This window comes from Euprymna scolopes, chromosome 10, assembly GCF_053919585.1.
Source record: "Euprymna scolopes isolate OS-2025 chromosome 10, ASM5391958v1, whole genome shotgun sequence".
Lineage (NCBI taxonomy): Eukaryota > Metazoa > Mollusca > Cephalopoda > Sepiida > Sepiolidae > Euprymna > Euprymna scolopes.
Genome location: NC_136491.1, coordinates 18268053 through 18288278, shown reverse-complemented (window position 1 = coordinate 18288278; position 20226 = coordinate 18268053). Strand labels below are relative to the sequence as shown.

The 20226-nt window shown below is 30.6% G+C and overlaps 1 protein-coding gene across 7 annotated transcripts in view; it reads left to right on the top strand.

Moving 5' to 3' along the window:
- Positions 1-20226, top strand: part of LOC145285823 (E3 ubiquitin-protein ligase UBR4-like) — a 350597-nt gene that overhangs the window by 43424 nt on the left and 286947 nt on the right. For 6 of the 7 annotated variants that reach the window (XM_080134245.1, XM_080134244.1, XM_080134247.1 and 3 more), the window contains exons 7-15: positions 2838-2897; positions 6210-6388; positions 7067-7169; positions 11238-11366; positions 12931-13057; positions 14232-14425; positions 16299-16384; positions 17842-17924; positions 19579-19664. In XM_080134245.1, the coding sequence (XP_079990371.1) occupies positions 2838-2897; positions 6210-6388; positions 7067-7169; positions 11238-11366; positions 12931-13057; positions 14232-14425; positions 16299-16384; positions 17842-17924; positions 19579-19664 (1047 nt within the window). The remainder of the gene's footprint in view (positions 1-2837; positions 2898-6209; positions 6389-7066; positions 7170-11237; positions 11367-12930; positions 13058-14231; positions 14426-16298; positions 16385-17841; positions 17925-19578; positions 19665-20226) is intronic. The other variant, XM_080134243.1, reaches the window with a different exon arrangement.

Genomic DNA, 20226 nt, shown 5'->3' with positions numbered 1-20226 from the left:
AAATGTGTTTATGGATAACTTTTGTGCGCGTAAAAATACTTCATAAATATTTAAATAAAAAAATAGTTAATAAATAAAATTTAATGACAAAATATGTCCCCTCAAAAAGAGATTACGCAAATAAACAAAAGGTACGTTACTCCTTCAATGCTTAGGTAAGCATAGCAATTAAATACAACAGAATTGCTAATAAAAAAAATTGATAAATAAAAAAACAATAGATCTTATTTTATATATATAACAAATGACAAAAGTATATATTCAAAATTTTATGATGTTGATCATCTTACAATTCTTTTTATTACAATAGACATACCAACTTATTGATTTGAATATTATAATTTAACTTAGGAGTTTTATTTATCAACAATCTAAATATATATAAACTTATATTGAAATGTTTTAAATGTTAATATTATTTAATCTAAATAAATATAATCAATTAATGATACAATTAGATTAAAATAATAAAACTAGATAAATACATTAATTATAAATATAACAAAAAAAATAATTTAATATAACTAGGTTTCATAAAGGGAAATAAACTCCTTTAAATATAAAAGTGATTTGATATTTAACTGGTTTTAAACAAATTATGATAAAATATTACAAAGGGAAATTTTATATTAAAATTAACTAAGATTAATGAAAAATAATTAAATGACAAAAGAATTATAATTTATGCAATAATAAATTTAATTATAACAGTAATTAAAATAAATTATTTAAGGATATATAATTTAGATAAAATCAAAACTTGGTATAACTGGAAGTAAAATACATATATTTTGTAGTTAGTTTCGTATAAAATTAAATATATAGACCTATGTTTTATATATTACAATGATTAATATTATCTAAGTAAATATATATAGATTAATTATAAATAATGAATTAATAAAATACTAAAGAGAAGTTTTTTTTTTTATTAAAAAAAATGTTTTTTTTTAGTAGTGTATATCAAAATAATTACAATTTATTAGTACAGAAATTTTACTGTAATTTCCAAATAGCATAATAAAAGATAAAATAAAAGGTAATTGCAACATCTCTTCCAATTTTCAGATTTTGTAATCATGCCCAAATGCATTTTCTTTTCTTTTGATGGATTGATAGTTGCTATTTCTTCTGACTAGTTAAGAGCAGAATAGATTCATTGATTGATATAATGATTAAATGAATGATTTTACGCTATGAAACAGTTGCTGTCAACAATTGTGAATGTCAACATAATTGAAGGAATAAATTGTAAGATGGTCAACATCATGAAATTTGGAGTCTTTTGTCATTTGTTTATATGCTCTGTATTTACGTTGAGCTTCATAAATTAAGGCTTAGTATATAAAAAAGGTGAAATATAATTGGAAAAAATCATATTTCCACAGATATATATATATATATATTTAATTATAGTAAAAAAAAAATAATTATAAATATATATATATATATATATATATATATATATATATAATTATTACCTGCTTGTTACTGTATATATTATCTATTATTTATAATTAATGGTTCCCATATCTTGTTAAATTCTATGCTAGGTCTACTTAGTAATTGATCGTCACTCATCATATGTCTTCTTTGAATAGTCTTACTCTCCACCATTCTTCTGTCTAATTTTTACTTCATCCCATAGGAGGAGATGGTTTCTCTTTTCCCTCCATATATAGTCAACCATACTTGACTTTTCAATTTCTTCATGCATTACGGATTTTCGATGTTGTAACCTTACTTTTAGTGGCCGGCATGTCTCATCTTTGTATAGTTTTCGACATTTGCATGGGATCTCATACACACAGTTCTTAGTCATTTGTGCAGATTCCTGAGTTTGACAGAAATAGTTCAGAGTTTAACAAGATACACCTGAAGAAGGTTGGCGGTTATATCAACTGAAACATTGTGAAAGTGACACTCAAGATGAGTAAAGAAGTCCAAAAATTCCAAATAGAATGAGCAATACTTAGTTTAAAGAAAATAAATTGTTTTTGGCTATTAAAATAATTTCCAATGCTATTAATAATATTTACCCGTTTTTTAACTTTTTTATTTATACTTGAATTCATATTTTCAAACATGATGTAAATCAGGAATCTATGGTATCGTGCCAAAGCTATAATTATTTTAAGTTCTATAAGAAAATCCAAATAGCTCAGTTTGTAAGACTAAAAACCTAAAGTTTTAGGTTTTGATATCTGGTCATGTCATCTGCTTTATTTATTGGAAATTTATTGTTTACTATTAATGAATCATTTTCTATTTCTTGTAGAAATTTCGGATTGAGACAAATTCTGAAATGTGTTTATTACGTAAAAAAAAAATGTGACTGACAGTTAAAATCTCTATCTGTATAAGATTATAATCAAGCTTGAAATATCAACACTTCATATTATTCATTCATATATAAATATATATATATATATATATGATGATGATGATGATATCTTTCTTGATCATAGAAAGAGGGAAAAGAGATAGGAGAGAGCAGATATTTGATCAAAGAAATATATAGTGGTTTAGTACACTATTAAAACTGGTTTGTTAACTTGTTACCGTGCACACTTCGTCTGTACATGAATGGTTTAGATGGTGGGAAGAATGGCAAATAATAAAAATAAAGAATGAGGGGAAATGGGGAGAAGAATTAATTAATGTAATTCTTTTTTTAAAAAAAAAAAATTTAATAATATAAGTTAGTGATCTGATATTTCATGGGTGCTAGAAATGAAAATAAAAAAAAGTGACTTGTAATAGTTTAACTAAAGTTCTATTTTTTTGTTTTATTATGAATTTTTTTCTTTATTATGAATATTTTTCTTAACTTTTAGCTGGAAATTGTCAACACTGTGTCATTTGTAATTAGAAATTCCACCAGAGCTGGAGGACACGTAAGTAAAACACTTTTCTTTTTTTTTTTTTTCCAACTAATCTTTAAAATCAATCAATCCATCAAAAAGGAACAATTTAATACTTGGCAAGTGCTCGACTGAACTCCAATCTATGCTCCCCCCCGCCTAACTTACCAAAAAAACGCTCGACTAGCTCCAACCACTATATACAGTTTCCGCCATACTCTGTCTGGACCTAAATCTAAACACAGATTCCATGAACAAAGCTTCTTTCCCCAGAACTACCAGTCTGTTGAACACTATTCCGCTGGCCTGCTTCTTGTTTGAATGCAACATGATAGCTTTCAAATCTGATGTAAACAAGTTCTTGTTGAGCCGTCCCCATAAATAATCAAATTCTACCCAATTTACACCATTAACGATTACTACACTTACATTGATTAACCCTTATCCTTGAGTGCCCTTCGGGCCTTGATAAGTGGTGACTCTCAAGTAAAAGAAAAAAAAAAAAAAGATACAACTTTCTATATCTTTCTCATGAAACTTTAAAGAACCTGGAAAATGTCTCACTGAATATTCCTAGTTTTAGAATGAAGTCAGATATTCTCTATTTTATTGGTTAAAATGAGGACTGAGGTTATGTTTTGACTTTATGGTTGTTTGGGGAGGGTGGAAAAATGTTCATTCTTTGAACTTATTTACTTAACAAAAGAAAATCCCTAAGCATAGTTGCTTGTTTGTGAATGAATCAATTGAAAATCAACCTCTTTTTTTTTTTTTTTTTTCTAAATTTTATCTAAGATGCTAATTTCTGTATTAATGAAATTGTGTAATGACTTATTGTGTTTCTCTATTAAATGCAAACTTTTGAATATTATAATTTCTTGTATATTTAACATTAAATTCAGTCAACATTTTAGATTTTATTGTGATATCATACCAAGAATTTAACTTTGATAATTACATATTTTTTATTTATTATTAATCAAATATTTGTTAAAATTTAAAATTCAATGTAAAATAAAGCAAAAATTTAAAAATCCTATTCAAAAAGCAATTTAATTTAGAAATTAAATCCACCACAATGCATTTCGTTTTTTTTTTCCGGAACCAAATCATTTTAATTTTTTTAGTGATAGTTGAAAGAAAAGAATGAATTACTTCGAAATTTGAAACTCTTGGCAAATCCTAATGTATTAAGAGATTGAATATTTTAGAAACTTTTTCCCAATTTTTATAAATAGACATTTCAACATTACTTTAACAAAATTATGTTTTAATTAATAATTTAAGTAGTAAATAATACTACTAAGTAAAAATAGTAATGAAATTTAATTTTTAGAATTCAATTTAAGAAAAAATAATAAACAAAGCAACAAATGGCATAGTTAAAAAAAGAATGAGAAATTTTCCCAGGCAACACCAGATAGATACAGCATGTAACCTATAATCTTGTCTATTTCTCCAGTGACAAGAGTATGTTTTTCAATACGTATTTTATATTCTATGACTATATTTCTATTGTCACTGCTGATATACTATTTATTAGAATTGGCTGGAGAAGAAAATAGGTTATTTGAGCCATATATAATAATAAAAGATTGATTTTCATGAATTCTTGGTTTTATATCAGAATCAAATCTAAAATGTTGACTGAATTTAATGTTAAATATACAAGAAATTATAATATTTATCGCATCAATATTTGTGAGAACAGTTTATATAAATATTTGTAAATGTATTTTTTGTGTATATCTCCCTAGTTGATATATTAAAATTGAATTTGTTAATAAGCTATATCCACATTCTATTGTTTTCTTTTAATTATATAATGCAATTATTATTTGTGAATATATATTTAACAGAGACTATCCCCCCAACATAGAATTGCCTTTGATATTCATAAACGTATTTGTATCAACTATCATCCTGATCAGATTGAGTTGAATTCCTCTCAAGCTTGTACAGTGTCTCTTTTGATGATTTTGGTTTAAGTCACACAATATGGTTAGCTAATCCTAATTCCATAGTTAAAGACCAACAACTTATCAGCTTTATAGTACTGCTTTTGATTATTTCTGCAGCAGAGAGGTCTCAAAGGTCACAAGTTACCTGAGTGATGTAATTTGTAAAGTGCCTTTCCCAACAGCCATAAAAACAGCCAGTTGTTCATACTGGGCAGAACCAACAAGATGATGAAAGGGTTGACACCATTGACAACAACTAAATTTGAAACTTTACGTACATTTTCTGTAATGTCTGAATCATCTGATATTTTTCTGAGAATAATTTTAATTTTTCGATTAATTTTCTTATTAAATATTAGTGATCAATGCCATATCTATAACAGGCCAAAAGGTTTAACATTTGTGATCGTTTAATGAAGGCAAGATTTCCAGTCTGTCAGCAGATGTCTTTTTACCTTCCAACACTTCACTTTTTGCACAGAGAAAAGTTCATTCTGAAAGGAAATCCAAACGCATAAAATTTATTTCAGCTGATATTCTGTATTATATCATAAATTAGATTTGAATCTTAAGTTTATGAATATATGGTAAAAAGTCCAAATTGTAATTTATTGAAAAGTTTTCTCCCATTTTTAAAACCCTTATTTTGTAAACATTGAAATCCTAAACAATGTTATGAAATATTTTATTAAATGATTAATATGATTTTATTTTTTTCTGAAACTTTTGGTGTAGACATTTTTTCAAAGAAGACTTGTATATTGATTTTAATCATTTAATAAAATATTTCATAACATTGTTTGGTTTTCCAGTATTTTTTAATTAACCTTATGGAAAAGTATTTATTCAACATTATAATCACAAATCAAAATCAAAACGATACTGTTTCAATTTCTTTAGCCAAATTTGGAAGTTGGTTTTATATATTTTTATAAATTTCTCGTGTCGTAATCTTTAAAGTTTTCTTTTCATATTGACTACCTTGTTAATTCAAGAAATACTTTTTTTTGTTGTTGAAAACTTGATAATTTGTTAAAAAATATTGTTTTGCCTGACATTTAAAATATCTTATAAGAATTCATCAATAATTGTTGAAATTATCAATTAACTCATTAGTATTTGAAATGTGAAACACATAAAAACATCAAACTTATCTCACATGGGAATTTTTCCTTGGTTTTAATTGTTATATCATCAAAATTCACATTATCTTAAGTAAAATATGTCAGTTGCATAATCGCCTGGCTTGTTATACGGATGGCCTTATTAAATGTATGAATGTATGTTTTACCTAGCAATTTTTAAATTTCACTGAGATTAGGATATTACAAACATATTCAGAGTAATTTATTCATAAATATTCTATGATCTTATTTCTTTACAGGTTGTTCAAAACTTGCACATGATGGCCGCCTGGTTATTATTAAAGGGGCTTCAAAGTATTTTGTCTTTAACTCTCTCTCTCATCCTTGAGCGCAAAGATTCGACTCGTTCCAAGAACCAAGACTCTTCTCAGAAATCTTCCAAAGATTCTTTAAGTGTCCGACCAGCTTCTGCAAAGAGGTAAACTGTCTTGTTCTTACTCTTCCTCTTCTTTATAATAACAAAAACGAAACATTCTTGAGGTGCATCTAATCAATCTTCACGTTTAGTGACAAAAATGAAATTAAAAGTTTAATGTGACAGACGTACAAAAATCCAATTTCAAACTTGAGTATAGTGGTGTAAGTTGTGAATACATCGTCGTAGCATTGTAGACAAATAATAATCAAAACAAAAACAATGGCATAATTAACACACAAAGTATTTATTAGCAAAAGTACATGTGTCGTGATTTGGAGGGGGAGGATAACTGCTACAAATTTCTACTCAATGTGTTAGATGTAAGTATAATTTATAATCTTGAAATTTGAAATAGGTTAGCTTACCTCAAAACAGTTTGACAGATCAACAAAAATGCAATATCAAACTTGTGACAAACCAATTGACATGCTCTACGATTATTGAAATAAGATTTATCCATTTAGTCAGCATGTTAAAAGACAAATGTTGTGTCCAGCATGTGTTTTATAGACTGATTAAAAGTTTCCAGCTTGAAATGTTACACAATTTCAAGCTGAATCATGACAACCAGTCTGTTGACAGTTTTATAGAAATAATTAAATGAAAATGTTTATAAAAATTGTATTGATAAGCAATGTTTTCTTTTAACATTTCATTTTTTGTTTTTGTCTTAAATAGTTTCCAAGGATTTGGAGTTTTGTCTGTTGCATTAGCTTCAAATGCGATTCAACTTTTGTCCAAATTATTAGATGATTTGCAAGTTGAAGGCAATATATTGGAGGTGAGCCACTTTTTTTTTTTTTTCACTTCAATTTTTTAATTCACATACTAGGTTATAGATTGTCCATATACTAAAGTAATTGTCATGATGTACTGATTGGATATTTTTATTCTGGTTCACAATTAACAATTGGTATAAGTTGTACTGCTATTCTCATCTTGGATGTTATTCTCTCACTGTTTCTGACAATGCAACTTCTCACCTTCTCCAGATGTATCATGTCAAACTACAGAATCCTTTATCTAATCCACTGATGTAGCTTGATCTCATTCCGTTAGTGATGACCAAGTAGAAATCTTAAGTAATTCTTAATTTCATTAGTATCATCTGCATTGAGGATATTGAACTTACAACCTTCAGAAGACTGTCACCAATTATTACTTAGCATTTTATCTGTTATGTCGCAAGTTCTTGCATGCAGATTCATGAATTTGAAAGATAGATTGGGAATTACATCGTCCAATATGTGAGAAAAGCATCCAAGATAAGAACAGTATTCCAAATATCAGATTTGACAGAATGGTTAATTGTAGGTATAGACCACTTCATACCCTCTAAAAAATTCCAGCAAAAACCTAACAGCCAGCCATGCTGTTGCCATTGTGTACAGAAATCACTTTTTCCATTGCTTCCAATGTAATAACTGTACTGAAACTAAAGCCGCCTTCAAGACTGCCAACAATCACTGTAAAAGAGTAATAAAGAACGCGAGAGAGCTGTATGCTCAGTTCATTAAGTTCAAAGTAACTGAGCAGCGGCTTTGTTTCCACAAGTTTTGGCAAATAGCAAATGGTCCTGAACAGAAGCCTTCATCAGTGGACCTGAGGTAATCTCGTCAGCATTGGACAAAGTCAAACTCTTTGCCAAGAACTTTGCATCTAATTCTACCCTATGCGATCAAGCCCCCCCCCCCTTATTTCCTCCTGTATCTGAAAACACGTTATGTGACATACAAATATCTGTGCGTAATGTGGCCAAGCTAAGCAAAAACCTTGATTTTTTTTTTTTTTTTTTACATAGTACATCACTACTTATCAAGGCCGATAGGCCACTCAAGGATAAGGGTTAAAGAGTGTAGAGTAGTCAAAAGGACAATATAGTAATCGATAGTAATGGAAGTTCGGTAAATTTGTTAACTTAGGTGGAACAGCTCATCAGAAACTTGTTCACGTTGGATTTGAAGACAACCATATTATAGAAAGCTGGGAAGCAGGAAAACGGAAGACAATTCCACAGGCGTGCAGTTCTAAGAAAGAAGCTTTGATCATGGAATCTATGTTTAGGTTTAGGTACAGATAAAGAGTGGGGAAAATTATTGATAATGTTTTCAGCTAGTCTAGTGTTTCTTGTGAAAGTTTGGCGAGGGAGGACCATAGATTGAAGCTCAGATGAACACTTTCCATGAAAATAACGATAAAGCAGAGACAAACTCGCAACATCTCTTCTGTGAGACAGAGGTTGTAGTGAAGAGAAAAGGACATCTTCCACCAGGCCACAAAGTCTATTTTGAACCCTATCAAGGCAGGACAAGTCTTTTCTAGCAGCTCCTGCCCATATGTGGCAACAGTACTCCATCCTTGGACGTATCTGGCTCTTATATAGATAGAAAATTGCATCAGCAGTGAGATATCTACTGGATCGATAGAAGGATCCAACCATTTTTCCAGCGGCCTTGGCAACAGATTTGATGTACGTATTCCATTTAAGATCAGGAGTAAAGGTCAAGCCCAGATGCCTGTCAAAACTTGAGGCCTCCCCAAGACGAGAGCCATTCATTTTAATTGATGCCAGATGGGGATCAGAACGTTGATGATGTAAAGAGAGAAGCTTGGTTTTAGATGCATTAAAAGTAACCAGCCATTCCTTTCCCCATTGTACAACGTGATCAAGATCAGAGGAGAGAGAATCAGAGAGAACTTGGTCGTTTACTGTCTTAGATGTGCTACCATAGATGGTAGTGTCATCAGCAAAAATGTCTATTCCAGTAAAGCAACTGACCCTGATGACATTGTAATTATAGCACTGAAAAAGATTCGACCAGAACTAATTCCCATACTTAAAAAGCTGTTAAAGTCTTGTTTTAAGGAGAATTGCTTCACAACACTCTGGAAAACCTCATCAGTATGCCTCATATTTAAAAATCCAGATGATCAGGCATCTCCCTCTCAGTACAGACCAGTAAGTCTCCTATGCGTTATGAGTAAGTTGCTAGAATCTGTTAAATAGAGAAATGGTCAACCACATCAGTAAAAATAACCTCCTCAGTGATATGCAATATGGTTTCCATTCTTCTACAGCAGATGTGCTAACAGTTATATCATAGGATTAGTGAATCTCTTCATGGAGGCTTCCTTTCTAGGACAATTGCTTTTGACATATCAAAGGCCTTTGAAAGGGTATGGCATAAAGGTCTACTCCATGCTATGGTATAGGTGTAAATGTCTTAATTATTAAATTATTTCTCTCATAGGTTTATAAAAATAATGGTTGATGAGAAAGAATCAGAAGCTTACAGTATTAATGCTGAAGTCCCTCAGAGATCAATCCTGGGCCTAACTCTCTCCTGATCGACATCAATGATCTAAATCACACCCTAAGATCATTTATGCTTATATATATGGTAACACGTCAAAGGCTACAAATGACCAAGTTCTATGATTCTCTCTCCTTTGATCTTGAGCACATGGTGCAATGGGGAAAGAGGTGGCTGGTTAATTTTAATGCATCTAAAACCAAGCTTTTATCTTTACATCATCAACGTTCTGATCCTTGTCTGGCATCAATTGAGATGAATGGGGCAAAGTGTTGAGGAGGCCCATGTTTTGATAAGCTTCTCAGTCTGACCTTTACTACTGATCTAAGATAGAACACATACATCAAATCCATTGCCCAGATAGCTGGAAAAATGGTGGGTTCATTCTACTGCTCCAGTAAATATTTCACTGCCGATGCAATTTCCTACCTGTATAAGAGCCAAGTATGTCCAAGGACTGTTGCCACATCTGTGCAGGAAGCAGCTTATCCTGCCTTGACAGAGTTCAAAATACATCGTAGCCTAGTGGGAGATGCACTTTTCTCTTTCCTGCATACTCTTTCCCACAGGAGAGACATTGCAAGCCTTTTTCTGCTTTATCATTATTTTCATGGTAAGTGCTTGTCTGAACTCCAATCTATGGTGGTCCTGGATATGACCTAAAACTATATCCGATGGTGAGGGTCCCACCTTGCAGGCCTTGGGGAGTGTGGAGCCACCCTTTAATTGCCATTGCTCCCAGGTCCACTCTGACCCGGAGTGGTAGTACCTGTTAGGGTCCTAACTATGGGTTAAATAGAATCTGACTTAAAAAAAATATATACTCCATTAAAAATCGTTCCTCAAAATAACTAGAAATAGGCATTAAATAACCTAAAAAGGGTTGATATGCCATAAAACAAACCCAACCAACCAATCTATGGTCCCTCCTCGCCAAACTTTCACGAAACACACTCGTCTAGCTGAAACCACTATCAATAATTTCTCCCACTTTTTATTTTTGGCTAAACCTGTTAGAACTGCACGCCTTTGGAACTGTTGTTTCCCTGCTTTTCAGCTGACTACAATATGATCGTCTTCGTCCAGTGTGAACAAGTTCTTGATGAGCCGTCCCCTTAAGTAATCCAATTTACCTAATGTCCACTATTAACGATTGCTACGGTATTGTCTGATTGACTACTGTATGCTCATTAATCCTCATCTCCAGTCCTTGATAAATGGTGACTCCTTTGTAAAAAAAAAAATGTAAATGGACATTTTTAGTTTGCTGTTGATAGTTTACAACTGATTCTAAAATCAATTCATGAAGGTTTTATTTGTGACATTGCTGTTATTTTCTGCATCGATAATTGCATGGATCTAATTATTGTTGGTTAAAGTATAGAATCATGTAACTTTTATTAAGAAATGATTTTTTTGTAAACTTATATTGTTTGAATCATTTTTTATAGAGTGTGGTTTAAATTTGTTGCTTACAATGACATTTTAACATTTAGTCTGTTTTTAAACTTTGTTCCAATTTTTTTTAATTCTAGGAGAAAGAAGATGAAGTAAAAACAAGTATTACTGCACCATTTACTGCATGGCAAAGGGTGCATAAGCTGACATGTTGTGTCAACTTAACAGACTTATTATTTAACTTGGTGACAGTTTCTTTTAGAAGGGTAAGTCAACATTTAAGTATATTTTATCATTTTTGTATCGTCCCATTCAGTGAGTCATCATACATGATCAAATCTTTGCTTATGATGAAATCTGACCGTCTTCAGATCTTAATGTTGGATATCCAACTTTTTTTTAAATTTTGACTCCTCTTCATATAACAGTATTATCTATACCAATGCAGTTGATTTTTCCTTTGTTTTCTGAGATTGATATAATGTCCTGTGGCAAATATTTACATTTCAGACCTGATCATGTCCAATGCAACATCTATGTCTCAATAACCTATACACTTTTTTTCTTTCTCTTCTGTCAGTAGACAGCTCCGATAGCCATAAAATGATCTGATAGGGCTATGGATCACAACATGTCAGTAACAGTATACCATTTCAACCATGGATCATTTCTTGAAGTGGTGATTTTATTAAGAGTTACAGTTTATACTGATAGTTGAAACAAGATATTTAAAACTATTCATTCTGGGAAAATTCTGGGGATCCTCTTGCTCATCCTTATCACTGGTCGAGTGCTCTGTCTTCCTGGTGTTCACTATTCCAGTATGTTCTATATAAAAGTGTGTTTTACACAATAGTCTGTTTTATTAAGAATCATAGGAGTTATGAAAATAAATTTTCAATCAAATAGAACAGGAAATAACTTTTGGATATGTATGTGTATTTTTAAAAAATTTTATTTTAATGGAAGCCACTTTATGTAAGGCATTAACAAGAATGGCAGATGATTAGCGCAATAACAAGAGTCTAAAAAGTCTTAAAAAGACTAAGACTATAGGCTAGAGAAAAATGGTGTGAAGAGTTCTACAAGCCTGTAGTTTTTGGAAAGAATCTACTAGAATAAGAAGCTATATTACAATGAGGTATCAAAACAGTGAATTGGTGGAAGTTACTAGACCAACGAGTCAAATATTTGTGACATAATCATTAAAGAGGCTAATTGGCTGCCTCTATCTGGTTTGTTTTTTCAATAGAGCCCCTCTTTTTCTTCGATGTATTGCCTTCACCATGGCTGAGGAACTCCAGAATATCAGAGATAGGCTAACATGTGTTACACCTTGCCTAATGGTGACCTGGAATTGTGCAAGGCAGAGGCATTTAGCTTCCTGAGGTATTCTACATACCAACCTGTTTACCTAAATACATACAGCACCTAGTATTCCAAAATTGTTACCCAACTTGTATTGGTCAAACTCAGCATTGCTTTCTGTGATCTCATAAGAATCAGTGTGTCACCGTGATAATGTTGTGATTATACATATCAGTAAAGTGATGATTCTCAATTAACCCTTATCCTCGGGTGGCCTCTGGACCGTGATAAATTGTGACTCATAAGTAATAGAAATATGCCTTATTTTTTGATGGTTCTATTCTGATAATTACAAGTTATATTTTATTCATTGGACAGAATAATTTTGAAGACGTTCACCTTCCATTTGGTCACAGGATACCAATTAAAGATTTTTTTATGAGATTAATTTGAAACCTAAAAAAAGAAATTGTTTTCTAGGAAATCTTTTTATGAAATAACTTCATCTTTTTCTGCAAACAGGCTTCATCACTGAAACGACAGAAGCAGGGTTCAGAGACTTCGGAAACTAGCAGCAGTAGCACATCTGATTCCAATACCTATTATGAAGATGATTTCAGCAGTTCAGATGATAGCAGTGAAGAGGAAGGTGAATTTCAAAGTTTTTCTATCATTTCTAAATTGATTGATTGGCATTCAAAGTGTTAATAGCATTCAAATGTAATCATAAGAATATTATTTTATCAAAAAACTAATGCTTTATTTCTTGGATTTCATAATAAAAATTGAATATTATTTACATTGAAGGATCGTACAATTGTATATGTGCATGCCAAATGATGAAAAAATTCTGATTATTGGAGAAATCTACTGTTTGATTTTTAAAGTAATTAAAATTAATCAAACTTGTTTGTTTTAAATTTTAAATATGATTTCATTGTTTTTTGTTTTATTTAAGATTTTGTTAGTTTCCAAACAAAATAGACAAATGAGAAAGTGGTAACAAATGTTTTTACTTGGTTGACTACACTTCCAATTGTGAACTATGGTCTAGCAATCACTTTTTCCTTTCCCTGATGTCATTCTCTATCCAGTTGTCTACTCCTTTCTGTTCCCACATTTATCAATTATCTGACCCTTGAACCTGCCAGACAGTTTATCCTCAAGTTATTCTAAAAGTAAAACTACAGCAAAATATTAAAAACTAGCTAACATACCCAACATTCAGTATAATACATACGATCTATAAGGTATATAAGACATGTAATGAACAAAGTCACTAATTTTGTAGATAATATTAATGCGTGTTCGAAAACTCTGACCTCAAAAAGGGACACAACGAATACCGAGTTATATATACAAAGGATATATTTTATTAAATTAACAAGATAAAAACAACAAGAGTGTGTGCACATGCATAAGCTTTTTACTTTGTAATTTTTTGTATGTTCGTTGTGTATCCAGTGTTCACTTAAGTTTGTTAATATATACATGTGTCATCTTACCTTAAAAGGAAGGTTACGCTTGTTGAGGTGAACGGAATGTACGTCTGTCTACACTGACAATTCAGACAGAAGATACTGAGAGAAGGAAGTAGACGCCACCTGTCGGACAAATCGGAAACTACAAGGGCAAATAACTGGTGCATTATTGATGAATGTTTGTTTGCATGTGTGCACGACGTACCTATTCGTATATCAGTCTGAAAAGCATATGTCTATAGACATTTGAAATATAAGTTTAATTGGTTCTGATAATCCACTTTTTGTATTTTGTTGTTCATGCTCTTCTTGAAAATTAATATTGAAATGGTTTTTTAATAGTAGAAGAAGACGATGAACCACTGCTGGGTTTATGGTTTGAAGAAACACTGTCTCCTACAGAAAATACTGACCGTGCACCATCTCCACCTCCTGCCCCAGTAACTGAAGGGGCCAACAATGGGAAACGGTCTCGTCAAGTCAGTGATGATGATGGGGGACCAAATTTCATCCCTGATCGGAAAGAACCAGATGGAGTAAGTTTTGATTTTCATTTTATTGGTGTTTTTTGACAATTGCATAAATTTTTTTGAAAGATTTTTTTGCACAAGCAACCCAATGGTTATGCATTTTTAGAATCTTGGTGCATTTTGATAAGAAATAGTAATTTTCTTTTTTATGTGAATTTAAAATGTTTTTTAATACATGATATTATGTTTTTCATTCAAGTTTTGATTGAGGTATTGGAAGGAGTTGAAGTTGGGCTCAGACTTTTTATCTTTTTGAAAATTTTGAATTCTATCATTCATAGGTTGTTAAGTTTAATTTTATTAATGTAAATTTATTTTATTCTGTTGTAATTAGGTATTTTATTTATGCTTACAGTACAATTTAGATTTATTTGTCTAATTTAAAAAATAATATTGTATGTTGATCTATTTTAACAATATATTTTTATATGGAGAATCTTTTTTAGTATAAGCAAAATAATAAGCATAAATTTAATTCAATATTTGTAAACTCAAAACCTGGACAGAATTCCACAACAATTTAGTTTTATATTTTTTGAAACCGTGTATCCTTTTATTAATTGCTCTGAATTACTATTTGGAGTTTTTTTTTTTTTTTTTTTTTTTTTTTTGTGATAGTCAAAAAATAAAACCATTTACATTTTTTTTTTAGTATAGTTTTGTGAAAAATAAAATTTGCCTTAAAAACATTTTTCTTTTTATATACTCTTTTAATAAAAACTAATATTTTTCATTTGTGATGATCATTAGTTTGAAAGTGAGAGAGAACTTAGATATGCGATGAAAATTGAAGAAAAAATGCAAATCATCTAAAAAAGCATAAACAGTGAATAGAATTAATCTTTAAAAAATATTTTTTCTTAGATTAAAACTGATTGTTCTCAGATTTGGAGATCTATTAACTAAATATATAAAATCTATGTTCATTTCTTTAGTGAACATATTTAAAATTTATTTGTTTATTCATTAATTCTATATCTATTTAATTTTATTCATTAAATAAGATTTCCAATTTATTGATCTTTACTGAATTTTTGAGATGAGGATTGGTTATTCATATTATTTGGATTCATCAGACTACTGTTCTCATCTTGAGTGTGATTTTCACAACATTTCGGTTGATGTAACCTTCTCCAGGGTGTATCTTGTTGAACTCTGGGAATGTTTCTGTCAAACTCAGAACTCAGGAATTTGGATGGAATTTCGAATGCAACCCTTTATTTACTTCATGAGAGTAGCATGCTTTTATTCAGTCAGCCATAACTGGATAAAAGTTTAATTCACAATTGTATTTTTTAGTCGTCCACACTGATGATTGAACCTTCAACTTTCAGGGCAATATCACTTTTACAATTGATTTTTCCAAGTACTCTAACCACTGCACCACAAGTCTTTGCGAAGATTACGTCAACCGAAACATGAAAATCACAAGATGAGACCAGTAGTATGATGAATCCAAATAATATGAATTCCATTTTATTGTTCATTAATCATTGTTTTTGTGTTTATAAATTTGACATTAATTTCTATCATTTACTGGAATGAGCAGCCAAGTTAAATATTACTTCATTGGAACTTGAGAAATTGAATGAACAGTGCGATTCAACAAATAGTATTTTTGTCATCTTCTGCAACAAGAATGTCAATAAAATAACTTCCATCTTTTATTGAAAAGAAGTTATATTTTGTTTTTTTTTTAAGCATTTTTTTTCCATTATATTACATGTATCCAGCTTAACATTTCTGTGTGTCTTGTAAAAATGATTCATCCATTTTTTTTTTTTATAATTTCTTTCTCTTCCCAATTCTTTGCCTGTTTAACAAAATTCTGCTATCCAAAATGAGATGTGTTGAAGAAGTGTTTATTTGTATCTTTCAGTTTGTCCACCTTGCTGCTGATATCTTAAATTTTATGAACCTTTATTTCGTCAACTCCACTAACCCAGCTCTACAAAAACTTTTAAGGTGAGATTATCTTAAAATCAACTTCTATTATTTTACCAAAATTCGTGAAATGTTTCTATAATCTATGCTTGAATTTCTAAAATTCAATATGTACATATCTTGAACGCAAATTAAGTTAAGATTTTTTTTTTTTTTTACTTCACCACAAACAAGGCACATTGCTACTGAGATTTAAGAGGCTATTATTAGGGACTGTCTAAAGGGACACTTTAAACAAAGTTTAGCAACAAAATGTCTTATTTTTATTTATTTTTTTACCATATAATCACAGCTTATCAAGGCCCGGAAGTCATTCAAGGATCAGTTAATAAAAGGGTTAGCATTACATTTAAATTTCTGCATGTTAGTACAGTCAGAGAAGCAGGAAATAAGTAGGGAATTCCAAAGTCTAGCAATTTGAGAGAAGAAACTATTAGAGTAGAAAGCTTCCTCGCATCTGGGGACCATTGCAGTGCAGGAGTGGGATTTTGCTGATTGTCGAATTAATCGCAGGCATTTATGTGAAGGAGGCAAAAGTGCTAAAGAGTGGCATTGGGGCACATTTCATGAAAGTATTTGTAAAACAAGCACATGAATGCAATACTGCAGAGATGGTACAGGAATTGGAGTTTGGCTGACAGTGCGGGACCTTATTAGATTGGAGATGCTTTTTTGGATACTGTCTAATAAGGACAGAGTAGTGGTAGATGTATCAGCAACAAAACTCCATGCATGGCAAATGGTGACTTTGTAGAGATATAAGATACTGACAAGTGTGAGTAGTTTTCTAGTATGATGAAGAGAACCCATCATCTTTGCAGCAGCTTTGGTAATATGTTCTGTGTGTTTGTTCCACTTCATGTTGCCTGTGAATGTTAGGCTAAGGAGTTTGAATGACAAACTCTCAGGTAGGGTGCTATTAACCATGACAATTCATGTTTGGAAAGTTTCTTATAGTTTTTTAAAGGAAAAGAACTTTGTCTTGGTAGCATTAAATTTTACAATCCATTTAAGACCCCATCCATTACAAGTTGGATATCATTTTCTAAGGTTTCAGACATTGCATTAGATATGTGTACTTTCAGTTTTCCCTTATGTCTGTTACAGTGTGGTGTCATTAGCAAATATACCTATCTTCAACACAATTCACAAGGGAAGTTGTTTATGAATATCAGGAATAATAAAAGTCCAAGGATCAACTGGGCTACATTAGTTTCTGTTTTTATTTCTATTTGATAAGCTCAATTATTTTATCTGGTTCATGAAATTATTTTTAATGTATTCTAACAAAATTTTATAACATTTTTTTAGGATAGTTACGTATGATGTTGGTAATTTTTCTAACAGTTCAATAATCATTGATCGAGTTGTTTAGTAAAGAAAAGAGAAAAAAAAAATGATAAAGCCTTTAAAGTTTTAACTTTGGTGTTACACAAATGTTTTATTATGTTATGTGATATTTTTTTTAATATTTGAAGGGATGCGTTGAACGAAGAACACATGTCCAATTTAGCACTAGTGATCAAGGAACTGGATAAAGAATGTTGTCGTTCTGGTTCAGGTAATTGGGAAATACTAATCTTTAAACATTTTACTATTTTAATAAATTCAAATAAAAATTGAAATGTTTTTAATCCAAATTAAAAATTTTAAATGGTTGTTTTGTTTTATTGTAACATTTGAAAATATTGAATTGGCCACAAAGATCCTTTTCGTTTTATGACTAAAATGAATGTTTTTGACTAACCATCAAATTATAATAAACAAATTTCTTTAACTTTACTTTTTACTATTTGTTTTCATGTTTCCGTTTCTTTCATTGATAACAAGATTTAAATCATTAGAACTCTTAAACTGACTGAAGGCAATTTATACCATTTAAATCATTTGTATATTCTGTTCTTAAATTATACTAATGCGAGAGCACAGCTGACTCTGGGATACGTCTTTGAAAATGAATCTGACAACAATTTTGTTGCTGTCAGTCCTAGGATGTCCACCTTCTCAGGCTTTACCTTTTCTGGGAAGGAAGTTACTGTATTGCTAATTGCCTAAGGCACTGTTACCAGGAACTGCAGACAGACTGCTCAGGCATTTTTTTGTAGACTAGAATGCATTTATCCTTGTTTTTTTTTAACTACACCTGACTTTGTGTCCAGCTTCATAAAGAGGTGATAAATAAAATCCTAACATTTTTAAAAGAACAGCAGAATTGCAATTCATCACAAATGTAACATTGTGTTATACTTAAGTTAATTAAACCCGATTTTATAATTCAGAAATCTATTCTTTCTGTTATTTAACCATTAACATTATAGTACCAGTGAATTTCCAATTTATAAAATATTAACCATATTAAATCATATTTGAGTTTAGTTATTTAGAAATTTCAAGTCAAGTCATTTTTTAGGTAAGAATAGGTGCAGCTTTAGATTATAAAAGTTGAAAAAGCAAAAGTTTGGGAAAGTACTTATAAGTGGCAAAATAAATTGCATAACCTTTTTATTAGTTTTTATTAGTTTTATTTTTATTTCAATTCAGATATTTAAAAATTTGTATACAATTTTATTGCTTGGTTTTTAATACAATATTATGAAGACAAGTTATTTTTCATCCTCTTTTGGAGGATCTACAACTGAACAGCCTCTACGCTAGATGCTTAAGAGCGTGTTCTCATACGAAACATTATTGATCTCTAAACAAAATGTTGCATAATTAATGAAATTACATTTTGAAGAGGAAAAACTGATTTTAAATGAATATAGAATGAACACTTTGGAAATTATTTTAATGCTTCATAAATTTTTGACATCATACAAACGTTTTTGTACCTCAAATGAATTCCATTATACGTTTGTTTTGACTATTTAGCCATTAAAATAAATGTTTTGGGCATTCAATGAAGATTGTTTTTTTATTTGTGACAGAAAAGTTATATAGCATGGATTTAAGGATCCTTAAGTGATTTTCATATAAGCAATTGTTGCATGGAAATGATACAAAAAAGAAAGTTAAGTTTTCATGTGTGACAATAACAAATGTTCCTCTCTGTACAATTCATGTAATTGAAAAAAAGAAATTAACAACTTAATAATCTAAGATATAATGTAATCATTCCAAGCAAATAATTAACATAGATTCTACTTAATAATTCTTTGTAGAATGTTCCATTTTAAATAGGAAAAAAACTCATTTGTATTGTAAACATTTTTCAGATCGTACATATGAGGAACTCTCAGTTGCTTTAGCCAAGTTCAATCACAGTTTGGTTGCCACAAGTTCACTTTCGGATTCTTTACAAGTAAGTTTTCCACCAAATTCATGATCTTTTTGCCAAAAGATGGTAACATATTCATTTTTGTTAATTAACTCTAACCCAGAGTATCTGAAAAATCTGCATTTTAAAATTATGCAGTTATTGTGGGGCAATTTTGAATGCACGTTTTCCAGGACTGCTCCAGCCACCCGAACCTACTCAACTGGTCAAAATGGCAGGCGTTTCCAGAAATTCTGGTTTTGATAGGGTTAACAAGAGTAGACAATGATTGATTGATTTTTTTTTTTTTTTTCATTCAAGCCAAACAAGGCACATTGTCACGATGTTGTAAGGGGCTACTGTGAATCCTTAGTAGGGAGTTGGGCGATATCTGTTCACATCACATTTAAATTTCTGTTCACATCACATTTAAATTTCAGCAGGTTTGTTTTGAGGGGGAAAAAAACTATTAGAATAAAGTTTTTTTTTTCAGCATCTGGGGACCTCTACAGTTAAATGGTTGGGTTAATCTGGCATAGTTATGTCAAGGGCACACTAGCATCACAAGTTCATTGGGACGCATTCCATTAAAGTACTTGTAAAACAA